This window comes from Chamaea fasciata, unplaced genomic scaffold (genome assembly GCF_029207755.1).
Source record: "Chamaea fasciata isolate MVZ Bird 193981 ecotype frontalis unplaced genomic scaffold, bChaFas1.0.hap1 SCAF_3, whole genome shotgun sequence".
Lineage (NCBI taxonomy): Eukaryota > Metazoa > Chordata > Aves > Passeriformes > Sylviidae > Chamaea > Chamaea fasciata.
The window spans coordinates 53,225,674-53,238,512 of record NW_027094088.1 but is presented as its reverse complement, the minus strand read 5'-3'; the positions used below and the strand labels follow the sequence as shown (position 1 = coordinate 53,238,512).

General features: G+C 40.0%; 1 protein-coding gene across 2 annotated transcripts in view; it reads left to right on the top strand.

The window, feature by feature from the left end:
* SYNJ2 (synaptojanin 2) overlaps positions 1 to 12,839 on the top strand; it is a 66,859-nt gene that overhangs the window by 28,674 nt on the left and 25,346 nt on the right. The window contains exons 1-9 of one of the 2 annotated variants that reach the window (XM_066179026.1): positions 196 to 401; positions 538 to 621; positions 2,395 to 2,456; positions 5,196 to 5,292; positions 8,277 to 8,449; positions 8,859 to 8,940; positions 9,166 to 9,315; positions 9,413 to 9,578; positions 11,417 to 11,608. In XM_066179026.1, the coding sequence (XP_066035123.1) occupies positions 5,200 to 5,292; positions 8,277 to 8,449; positions 8,859 to 8,940; positions 9,166 to 9,315; positions 9,413 to 9,578; positions 11,417 to 11,608 (856 nt within the window). In that variant the 5' untranslated portion in view covers positions 196 to 401; positions 538 to 621; positions 2,395 to 2,456; positions 5,196 to 5,199. Of the gene's footprint in view, positions 1 to 195; positions 402 to 537; positions 622 to 2,394; positions 2,457 to 5,195; positions 5,293 to 8,276; positions 8,450 to 8,858; positions 8,941 to 9,165; positions 9,316 to 9,412; positions 9,579 to 11,416; positions 11,609 to 12,839 lie in introns of those variants that run through there. The other variant, XM_066179025.1, reaches the window with a different exon arrangement.

The following is a 12,839-nucleotide window of genomic DNA, read 5'->3' as shown; positions in this document are numbered from 1 at the left end:
GTTCACTGTATCTCAGGATGGGAGTGGCAAAGCTGCTGGTTTCACAGAGTTTTATTTGGATTCTCTGACAAGGCACAGCACGCAGTGAAATAAGAAATGGTAAATACAGCAGGAGATAAGCTTATCCCCCACCTGACGTTACCCATCATCAGTCACAAGGAGCAATGACATTTTGCACAGTTAAGTTTTGTGAGAGGGACAGCAGGAGAGTATTTGCCTGGTCTTTTCGGGTGTCTCCACCAGTAGATCAAATCCATCTTGATTGTGGGTGAAAGATGTGGTGCTTTAAGTTTTCTCTTGTTTCTGGTGAAAAGTGAATTGAATCTGCTGTGATGACATGAAAGCAAATACCTTTGTGCTTTGTTCCACTGCCTGTGAGAATATGGAAAAGAGGCTGAGTGGTAAGTGGATACAGGGAGATACATGGTTTGCTTTTTTTACCCTTTGAGTTCAGTGTCTTTAACTATCTGCTGATGAAGAGGCCACAGGCTGATAGATCTAACTGCAGAACTCCTTTCCTTTATTTTGTTTTTTCAGACAATTTACTTGGATGATGATGTCTCTTCCTTTGTGCAGCTCAGAGGTTCTGTTCCACTGTTTTGGGAGCAAACGGGGGTTCAGGTAAACAAATAATCAGAAAGCCTACCTTGCTTCTCTCTCTTGCTACTTATAATTTAGAATTAACTTTTTTTTTTAAATGAGTTTCAAAGTTCATCCTGTGAAAGTGCTGAGCTCTTTCATTTTACGTCTATCTTGTAGGAAATTTTGTGTGTTTAGATAAACAGAACTATCAGACAAATGGCTGTGGGTGACTGAAGTTTAACATTTTTGTGTGTTTGAATGCCTCTACAGGGAACTGTTTGTAAGGGACTGTCCCGTAATGTTATAACTGAAGCTTACAGCTACACCTCTATAACATTTACAGTTTTATTTGGAATAATAACCTATTCCTCTGAAATGCCTGGTTGGTTTGATGATATTAACCTCCACAATACAATTGGAATATCTAGAGATACCAATGCTCTATAGGAGCATGCTACCTTGAAACAAAGCAAAATGTCTGGATAACGTGTTTTTGAGATTTCAGTCAAAAGGGTGATAATGATCTAATCTGATCTTTTGTGAGGCAGAGATGTAGGATTTCATAATGAGATTATTGCATCAAATTTAGTGTGTTACATATGGTCTGTGACTTGCAGTTTATGTACAGTTGTAAGCCCAAATAATAATCTTCCTAGCACACTTTGCATTCTCCTAACAGAGGGATAAGCTACTGAAATGAGTATGCACATATATTCATGTGTGTTATTAGAGAAATTACATCACATAACTGTTTTTTAAAGATACTTTAAAGGTTATGTGATACTTTTTTTGATCATTAAACTAGAACCTATATACTATTCAGAGGCACTTGATTTAGCACAAAAGGAAATGACTAAAGGATCTCTGTTGTCTGTTAACACCATCCAGTGCAATACTTCCTTCTTTTAATAAAGCAAGTTTGTCCATATGATTGTGCATGTCCTGCCCATGATGTAGCTGTATCCAGCACTGTTGTTCTGTATGTTACAGAGTCATTAGGCATTCCCTCAAGGGTTTTTGGCTAGTGGGTAATATCTCTAGTTAAACAAAATTTTCCATTTTTTTGTTGGCCTTGTTTTTTTTGGCTAATCTGGTTAGATTATGTACTCTTACTCCTTGGGTATGAATGTACTGGTACTGGTGTTAGAAAGAATTGCAGAAACCAACCTTATGAAAAACAAATAAAGATGATGAAGTACAGGAAACAATGCATGATCCTGTACATATTTAGGACTGTGGGTTTTGGAGAGGAAAGAAGTCCTCTGTAATAATGTGGTAACAGTTGCTACAATTCAAAAGGAACTTGAGGCTACTGTTGACATCCATTTCAAAAGACCTGTTAGTTTGATGGTACAGAATTTCATCCTTCATATTTTTGGATCACTGTTCTGATGCTTTTGAAAGAAGTCAGAATACACAATCCATGGAACTGGCATAAATGCAGCCCTCTCTACCAAGGCAAGGGCAATAAAAAATGCTAGGCTCACAGAATACTCATGTGAGGCAGTGTGCTGTTTGCAAGAGGAAGCTGGCAAAGAGATGTGATTTGTTTGGCCATAAAAAGATGTGTAGGTATCCCTTTGCTTAATGGTAATTGTGTTTTCACTTGTAATTGTAAATGTTGTCTGATAAAAGCTGGGGCTTTTGTGTTAAGGATATTATGTGTGGGGGTGGTTGGAATCTGTTCGAGATGTCTGGTGCTGTTAAAAAAATGTTTTTCTCTGAAGGAAAAAGGGAGACATCTAGTGACTTAGGACTCTAGCAGTTTAAGAAGTTTTTTCTTTTTCGTGGTCTTCTAATATTTTATTTTAGGTTGGTTCCCGCCATTTAAGGCTTAACAGAGGTCTGGAAGCCAATGCACCTGCCTTTGACAGGTAAGTTTCATTCCACTTTGGCATTAATACAGCAGCCTGGCATGGTTCCACAACTTTGTCTTCCTAGAAAATCTCGATATGTGAAACATCTCTCAGATGATGTGGCAAATCCCCCAGGTGTGGCAGATTATTAAATTGGTTTACTTAATTTAGTCACTTCTTTTGGTGCTCTTTTCCTTCTTGTTTTCAGTAGTAATTGAATTAATTTGGTCTTCCAGCTTGTTTCTGTAAAAGTTTAGAAATACTGGGTGATATGCAAAAGAAAGGTTTGTGCAAACCTTTGCCAGCAAACAGATGTGAGTTTACACTTATGGTGCACAGAATATGTGTGCTTTACCACTCTAACAGAAGTAGTTAAAAAGTAAACACTTCTTTCAGTCCACTCTAGATTTGGTCTTCTCTTCACTGTTTCAACTCCTACACAGAAATAGCAGTGCCTTATTCTGTGACCTGTGTTGTATGATGCTATTATGCTGATGTTTTCTATTTCATGCAAAGACTGGCTTGTAAACATTTTTAAACCATTAAGACTCTGGCTGTCAGCTGGAAACTAGAAAAAGACATGCATCAGCTTAATTCCTTTGAATGTCTGACTAGGAAATGCTATCTCTAAGGGTGTTTTTCTATTGATATCCATGGGAACAGTGCCTGAAAAGCACATGAAGAATTTGGTCTGTGGGAAATTTTCATCTTGTAAGTGCTGGCCAAGTGATTAATTTCTGTTTTGGTTTGGTTTTGGCAGATCAGGTTGTATGTTGATTTTGAGTCAGGCCTCTTCATTACTGCAACTGTTAGCACAGGACATTATTGACTGTTAATGGTTTTGCCACACTGGAGACCCCAAACAGGGATTAGAATCTAAAGGGACTACACACCACAACAGTTTCTGCTCCAGAGGTTCTTGGCCTACATTCTCCAAGCTTTTAAGGCTCTTAAATCCTACTGAATTCAAATGCTTTTGAGACATTGGTCTCATGGCCATCTGTTGCTGTGATAACTTGCTCTGCCAGTGTCCCTGAAGCGCCATCCTTAGAGGTTTGCATTCCACAACAGAGGTATTTCATGTAAGAAGAAAACAATAACTTATTCAGCATCTTCTTGTACTGCCCATGAAATTCAGAGTACCTCAGTAAAGAACAACTTGGTAAGACTTTTTAGCCCTGACCCTGATACAACTGGTGAATAGCTTTCTCCTAAGAACAAACTTGCACTATTCCTTCTTTCCCTTGTGCCTGTAAGTTAGGTGAACTTAGGGATCTCTCTGCTTACCGATCTGCAAAAGGCAGTCCTTTGAAAATGGGTAAGGAATAAGTGACTGCTTATATGGAAAAGCACACTGGAATTTAACAACCTGCTACAGCTTTTCCAAGATGTTAATTTCGCCTGTTACATTTAACCGTGTGAGAAATGGATGGTAATCTTGTTAGATATTTTTTCATCCTCTGTCTCTCTCTCTGAGAAATCCACAGGGATCTTTGCTTACAGTATTCAAACAGTTGACTTGAGCTTCAGTAGTTGTAAGGAAGCAAAACTGGCAGAGTGTTGATGCTGGGATCAGAGGGGTGCAACTAAATGGAATGAGTTGACAGGCAAAGAACTGGTTGCAGAATCAAGAATGCACCAGAAAATATATTTAGCTGTGTTTCCTGAAGGCAATGCTGATGACTTTTCTTTTCTCCCCTTCCATGGTTTTCTGTGTAACTTATTTCTAGTTAAAGTATTTAAGGAGTAATACCAGAAGATGTGTGCTTGCTGTTTTTCTCACACTTTGCCATTACACACTACTTTGCAGCATGTAATAACTTCTCATTTTTGTGAGTGTTTATTTTTCTTGTCTATTTGTATCCAGCTTCCTCTTAAGTACTACTACAACATTGTCTGTACATGATGGAAGTCAACTTTTAAGATCTAATTCTTTCTGGATGAGCCAGCACAGCTTCTGCAGACCATGCATGCCAGCTTGAAAAAGATGTATTGAGGGGAAAATGGGTGTTTCGGCATCTGGCTAAAAGCTCTTAACTTGAGAGTCCCTAAATGTCAGGCTTTGAGATTTTCATGACACAGAGAAAAAAATCCAACCCACTTTATATTTGTCCTATTTTATGCTTTTGCTGCGGAATCTGGGCCAGACAGCTTGGCTGAAAGGACCTTTGTTCTGATCCAGTGCAGCAGTTCTTATGATTACTCATCTTCCTGCTTGATTTGAGTTCAGTTCAGAGTGAATGTCTCCATGTTGCTGTATCTCAGAGATATTTGAACCCTGTCACCTGTGATGTGTGTTTGGACCTCTCTGGCCTTGGCACTGGAGTCGTAGGCCCCATTGCTGCTGCTGACACTTAGTAGTCTCAGCCCTGCAAGATGCCTGGCAATTCCTGTTGTAGTATAATACATTTCTTCTCTTCTTGTCTTTCCTGTAGTTCCCAGGCTAACAGCCAAGAGGTAGGCGTGTAAAGGGCAATGTCAAAACTAACAGTGACATAAAAGATTTGGGGCTTATTTCCTAAGATGCTTCTTTCTTTAAGTTCAGTACAGAATACTGTATCTGTCATTTGCATACTTTCACCATTTTTTACTTTAATAATTGATTGCAAGGAAACTGAGAAGGATGTCTGCAGACGGTGTAGCTAAGACTTTCTGCTGGATGAAACAACCAGTGATCTCTACTTTGTGTTTTAAATGTGGCAGTAGGAAACATAACTTAGTTTTGTTTAGTACCTATTATGGTTACTTTTGCTGTAGGCATATGATGCTTCTGAAAGAGCAGTATGGAAAACAAGTGATCGTTAACCTATTGGGAAGCAGAGGAGGTGAGGAGGTGCTCAACAGAGCTTTTAAGGTAAAAGCAATAATTTTCATTTTAACTGCTGCTTTCCCTTGAGCCTCCATGTTCTTCTGTTTTCCTTCTGACCCAGGAAGTGATGAATAATATTTCTAAAGGAATTATGTTAACTCTTTACCACATGTTACATGCTGAGAGTAGTGCTTCTTGGTTTCATGGCTTAGTTTCCAGCACTTCCTTTCTGCTTACTTCTTCATACATTTGCATATATTCTCTTCAAACAAACTTTAAAAGAAATTGCCTGAATACTCCTAAGGATAGTTCACATTTGTAAAAGTGAATCATAGCCAGTTTTGACATTGTATGTAGCCACCTATGCAGTCGGGGGCCCCCTGGGATTACTGGAGCTGCCTGGGGGCCAGGCCCTGAGCCTTGGTCACTGATCATGGTGACTTAGCATCACTAAGCTGTCGTGCTCTGATAGTAATGGGAAATAGCTATCTAGCACTGACTGTGTTGGGAATTGGCTGCCTGAGCTCCAGATGACAGTTTGGTATATGAAGAGAGATTTTTCTGGCCCCTAAGTGTCCCCAGGCGCAACTAATACCTGAAAGCAAGGATGTCAGGCATTGTAGAACTAAAGCTGTGCTGCTTTCTAGTGTGGCATTCTTTTTAAAACTAGTGTGAACTTAATGCCACAGATTAGCACTGAGTGGGATTTGCAGCAGTGCTATAACTGCTTGAATCTGGCTGGAGGTTGATGGAAGTCTGCCTCTTTTGGTGCCTGTTGCTTTAGCAAACTGACATGGATACTTCAAAGATTATGTTCCTAAAACTAATGATAAGATGATTTAAGTACACACCTGTAGTTAGTGCCTGCATATATCATTGGTAAAGAATGATACCAGCACTTCTGAGCTGAAATGTTTACTATGTGAAGCTAAGCAAAATAAAAACTGTGGTTAAATAATAGTGCCTAATTTCTATCCCTCTCTATTGCAACAGTGAACTGTTACAGGGAGTGACAAGTTTTTTGTCAGTTTTTCTGTGTGACCATATCCTCCTTCTTCGAAGGAGCTGGGAAGGACTGTCTACTTCCCCAGCAGAAAATGATGAAGTGAAGGTCTCCCCTTGTACACAGGATGTGGCCAAAGAAAATAATTAACAACTAAAACTTGCAAGGCAGTGAGGAAGGCACAGGAGTGAAGTCTGGTCCTGGTTTCTGTTTTCAGCTTCTGACTGAATTTCTGCATGACACAGCTAAGCCCATGTAAACTTTTGGTTTCCTTCTCTTTAAAATAGTTTTTCTAGTTTGTTTTGTAAACCCCACTGAGATTTGAAGGTAAACGATAACCAGTTCTGAAATGCTGAAATAACTTATGTGGATAAAAATATGACATTTGTTGATAATTTCATATTGGTATTTTCTCAAACTCTCACATTCTTGAAGATCATGTTCTAGCCAATATCATGCAACCAGACAGTAAGTCAGAAACTGGGCAGCTCTAGAATAAAGACCTTGCATTTGTTAATTTATTTAAATAAATTTTATTTTGTTTAAGTGGTTACATTTTTTGTGTATTCTAAAAGTAAATAAACTCTGAAAATACCCTGTGAGCACAGAGAGTTTAGACTGACATCACTGAAAACCAAAGTTTTCTATTCATTCAGAATGACTCCTTGGTCATTTCTTTACCTTTGTGTTTTAAGAGGCAGCTGTTAGGAAAGAATATAGAGTTAATTTTACTTTGATGATTTTAAAGGGCTTGAATTAAAAATAAAGTAATTCATAGGAGTGTGATTAGGGTTGCAAACTTGTCTCTTGTCATTAGTTTCTCCATCTTTTTTTGGCTTTTTATTTCTTTCTTTTCTCTCCATTCTTGCTTCAACCTTAGTAATTCTTATCAGTGTTGGTTCAACTTATTCTTGTAATTACTGCTGCTGGGCTCTCTTAATCAGAATGTCATGGTTACCATTCATTTACCATTCGTTATGCATTACCTGAATCAGACCAGACCAAAAATCAATACTGTTCCTAGGAAATGCTGTTCCTTCCATAAGCATTCCCTATAACAGATGTAATTATGTTTACAGTAAAAGCAGGACAGTAGTGTAGAATTGCAAATACTATGACAATAATTTACACTGTGGCAGTGGGTAAATGTCGTCTTCAAGTGCATTACTAGTGCCAGCATCTGTCAGGGCAGATTGGGGTGTCAACAGTAACAGTCTAATGAAATACATGTTACAGGTCTCTTTTCAAGCACTGCCTTTAAATTTCTTTCTGCAGGAAGGGCTTAATGGCTTACTCAATACAATTATGCTGGTGTAAATGCTACATGCACACTTTTAATGTAATATCAGATTTGTTTTGTCCAGTGTGTGTCACAATGTAAGTGGAGAAAAGCATCTAACTCTTGGGGTGAGAATGTGCAGCAGGGAATAGACAAAGGCTGGCATAGTTTGAGTTAATGTAATAGTTCTCTCTGCCTTTCTTGTGGAGAACAGGATGTATTACTGTTATATCTATTGCAGATACCTTAATGAAATTTGTGGTGATTACGGAAATGTGTGTGAGGTCATTGAAATAGGAGATGAAATAGTGAGGCTATTTGTGCCTCTGCTTTCACTTCTGCAGTTTGCCACAAACACTTTATAGTACATTTCCTGGGATGTAATTGCTTACTTACTTCCTCCCCCTGAGCCTGCCTAGAGCATTGCTAGTGCTGGCCACCCTCATGTACAGAGGTAGCAGCAGCTCATTGCTGCAGGGCTGCCACCAGCCAAGGCACAATTCTGATGTATACTTTGCAGTTACAGTTTGAGTTCCCCTGCAGGAAAATTGGGTTCTAACAGTCAGGTTTACTTCTGTGAAGAAAAACAGGGAACTTCAGTTACTTTTTTCATGTCTGTCCTTTCAAAATTCCCTATGAACTATGTGATTAACAGTCAAGGTTTATTAATGATAAAAGCGTGCTGGTCTCAATCCTTACATGTGGCTTGAGCAGGATTTGTTTTCCTTCATTCTCTTATCCGAACAGAAACTGCTATGGGCCTCTTCCCATGCGGAAGACAGTCCCATGATAAACTTTGACTACCACCAATTTGCAAAAGGTGGGAAAACTGAGAAACTGGAAAATTTGCTGAGGCCTCAGCTGAAGTTGCACTGGGAAGACTTTGGAATCTTCATAAAGCGTGAGCATGTAAGTCCACGGTGAGTGTCTCTGCCCCTCTGTCCCAGTGTAGCTGGGCATTGCTTGTCCTGGCCTTCCCAGGTTTCTTGCTGTGTTTGGACTGTGGCCATAAATTGACTGTCTTGAAGTAAAATTTTGAGAGAAAGTGTAGTCTTGGTGCTAAATCAATGATTTGGCTTAATTGCATCTCCATGGTTTCAAATCTGCAAATGTACTAGTGCATGGATTTGCTAATATAGTGTTGCAGATGTAGTCAAGTAATTAGATGTGTTAATGGAATATATTGTGCACAGTGTGCTTGCACCGTCAAAATGTGGGTGGGTATATTCAGGCTGAACATTTGATGATCTTGTTCAATCAACTCATGATTAGATGTTATTTTAAAATGTACCATTTTCTCCTCCCTCCTCTTGTGTTTGATTACCAAAGTCTGCAGACAGGTACTTTTCGAATGAATTGCTTGGACTGCCTGGATCGTTCTAATAGTGTACAGTCCTTCGTGGCACAGGAGGTGAGTTTGTCACTTCCGTGGCATACCTGTAGTACCTGCGTTGGCTGTTCCATGGGAAAGACAGGAAAGAGGCTGTAAGGCTCAGTTATGGGGGTCTGTCTTGCCAGCTCTATGATCCAGAATGGTGCTGACTGGAATACTGAGGATAAAAAGCAAAAACACATTTTAAAACAATGTTGGTTTCTTTTTTGTGTTTTTTTTTTTCTCCTTCTGCACCTAATCCAGATACTGTTTGCTCAATTAGAGAGCCTTGATTTGAACTCTAAAGCTATAATTGAGCGCTTTGTGGAATCTTACAAGGAGATGTGGACTCTCAATGGTCAAAATCTGAGCAGAGTATTTAGTGGCAATCGTGCCGTTGAGGGGAAGAACAAGGTAAAGAAAAATGGCAAAACTCTTTATTTGCAAGAAAAGAAAAATGTCCTGTTTATGCTTCAGTGTCACTTGCATTCATAATTCCTGTCTGCTGTAGGTTGGGAAGCTCAAGGATGGTGCCCGCTCTGTGTCTCGTACCATCCAGTCAAATTTCTTTGATACAGTAAAGCAGGAAGCCATCGAGTTGCTGCTCATGGGTGACTTCTACCGTGAGGAATATGCAGACAAAGGCAAGATGCTCATGGACCAGACTGCACTGCTGGGTAAAGCCGGTGAAAACTCTTCCCTTTGCTTTTGCATCTGCTTTTAGCTGTCAGAATTGTACCCTTTTGACAAAAAAAATCAATAAATAAGCTGCTTTTGCACAAATCTGTTGTTTAAAGCACCACCTTCAAGTGACCACAGCACAACTCTTGTGCTTATTTCTCACATTTGGTTTTGAACTTTTGACTATGTTTTTCTGTTTTTTGATAGTGATATTGTCTGACAGTTTAGAGTTGGACCAGAGGGAAGGATTTTAGGGCTATATTCCCAGTCTGTCCTATCTGACTTTGTCTTGAGGAAGTCTCTTCAGCTCCGTCTTTTTATCTCCGTAGTCATGTCCTTGCTGTTTGCACATACTTTTAACCATTTTGATCTTTAAAGGCACGTCACTGTTATTTTAGTTCATTTCTTGCTTTATTCCAGGCCCCTAATAGTCCACAGCATAGAGACATATGTTTGCACCCATCTAGAATAAACTCAGCTCTCTCTGAGAAGATATTTACATGCAAAATATCAGATAATTTCACCCACAACAAGTATTGGTGGTCAGTTTACTCCGGAGAACCATTCAGCACCACTTCAGTCTTGGGCTTGTTGCCTGATGTTGACCACAAGGAAAATATAGATTACTTCTCTATGCTTGACTGCCAATGCAAGTCGGGTAGTTAAAGATTAACTATGCTTCATTTGCTTAGACAACAAAAGCACACTGCTTATTTTCTATACTCAGCAAAGTAAGTGAATATAGCAGGCTGTTTTTGAGGAGTTCTTGCCAGGCTAGAGAGCCATGGCAGTGCTAGATTTGTACTGATGTGAGACTCTGCTGCTGTCCATCTTTCCTTCCACATTCTAAACTCCTAAGGGCTTCAGTCCGAGTTGTAACTTCTGTCATGCTTGGTTGCTTGTTCTGGTCCCAGGAATAGAGTTCATTGGCTTCCTAGTGTGTGGTATAATGTTGTGATTTGGATTTAATATGAGACTAATGAATGAGCGAGTGCTTGTGAGTTGTACTTGGTTGCCAGCTGGGTTTAAACCACAGCAGGTTGGTAACACATTGAGGGTTTTAGTTATTGCTATATAGTGTTTGTACTAAGTCAAGGACTTCCCAGCTTCTCATGCTCTCCCATTCTGAAGACTGGAGAGCTACAAGAAGCTGAGAGGGAATGCAGCCAGGACATTTGACTCCAAATGGCAAAAAAAAATATTCCATACTAATGATGCCATGCTTGGTATATAAATTGGAAGGGGGAAAAGCTGACTGAGGGCTGATGCTTTGGAACTGGCTGGGCACTCTGCCACACTTTTATATTCTAGTTCTATTATCGTTTTTTTTTTTTCCTTCTTTTCTGTCCCATGAAATTGTCTTTATCTCAATCCATGAGTTTTCTCACTTTTACTCTTGTGATTCACTCCTGCATTTTGCTGTGGGGGCAGGGAGTGAGTGAGTGGCTGGGATAAGCGCTACTAAGCACTAATTGCCCACTGGGGTTAAACCATGACACTGCTGTAGACTAAACTGAAGTGATTACGGGAGATAAAATAATTTTTTGCTTATTATCTGAAGAAGTACAGAAAAATATAAGTTGAAAGTGAGTGACCAGCCATTTCCAAGCTTCCAAAGGGTCCCTGGTTTCTGGAAGATAAATTGCTGACAACCCCAGTTATCTTGTAGCTATTGCCATTTCCATAGGAGTTATTCCCTGCCCTTTGTATCGTTGCTGCTGGGGTAATGTTATTGTTTCAGAGTGACTGTGCTGCTGCAGTGTGGATGGTTTCTGTCCTTTTACAGCACATTCTTCTCTTACACACCATCTTTCTCTCTCCCCTCTTCTGTCAGTAACTCCTAGTATTTTGAAAGCCATGTCAGAGCGTCAGTTTGAATTCACAAGCTCCAAGCGTGTTCGTATTGCCACGGGGACCTGGAATGTGAATGGGGGAAAGCAGTTTCGAAGCAACATCCTTGGTACCAGTGAGCTGACAGACTGGCTACTGGATTCTCCCAAGCTCTCAGGAGTTTCAGAATTTCAAGGTGAGACTTCACAGTCAAAATGTGTAAGCAGTATTTGTTAGCTTCTCTAGAGACAGTGAGTCAGGACAATGGACTTGACCAGTCTTTCAAAGACAGCACATTTTGGAGGGCATTTTCTGTCAGTTCTTAGGGGTGTGTTCAGCCCCTCCATGCTTTTACTGCTGCCCTGCAGAAATGGAATGGTGTGTGAAGAGCTCCTGAATACATTGAACAGTCCACGTGACTGTTTCAAACCTCCAGTGGGTCGGAATTCCGATCTCCCTCTTATGCCGCCATGGGATGTATCTGCCTATTCTGCACCCTGTATGTAATTTTTTTTCTTCCGTATCTCTGTTCTTTGTTCTTTATCATGAGTAGGAGCTATGTGCTTAGGTGCCATCAGAGCATCTCCTTGGTCTCTCATCTGGAGCTAAACATATCTATACAATCTGGACTACAAGCTTCTCTGGAAATGTTACTATCAAAGCCTTCAGATAAAAATACTTACTTTGTTGAAGGCAATATTTCCTTTCTTTAGCAGTATAGAAAACTCTTATGCTTGTGGCTTGATGAAATTGGCTACTGAATTTCTTATTCATGGACCAAGGTCAGGTATTATAATTGATTTACAGATTTTTTTTTCTTAAGATAAATGAAAAGGGAACATTCTGTCATTTAAAAATTGAGTGGTTGCAAAACTACAGCAAAACCCATGATTTTGTTGTTACAGTGGAACATTTTGTTTCCTGCAGGCATCACAGGCATAGTCCTGTACCTAACCTTGTAGCTCAGGAATATATTCCACAAGTCTTTGGCTCCCTTATACAAGTTGTCTCATTTGAACCCTTAGTTCCTGAGTGGAATGTGGTTAGGTGCAGACCACTGTATTCCAAGCAGCCTAGATAAGTGACTAGTCCAGTCTAGTCTGTTTCAGAAACACTTCAGATGTGTTAGCACATGACTGTGCCCATAATACTAGAATTTGTTGAGAGCCTGTCATGTGTTAGCCTTGCCAGACCATCCCCTGAGAGAACCAGAGGAGCAGGGCTACATGGAACAGGCAGCTGTGACATGGTAGGTCATGGTAGGAAGGGAGCTGAGTTATGTGAGTGGGCAGGGCTAGGGTGTGACCATGCAAATGCCTGTATCCATGTTAATGTCAGTGCGGTGCCTACACAAATGGGCAATTCTTCAAGGACAGATGTCCAAAATTATTAACGGGAAATACATGTGACAGTGCCTGTCTGGTTAA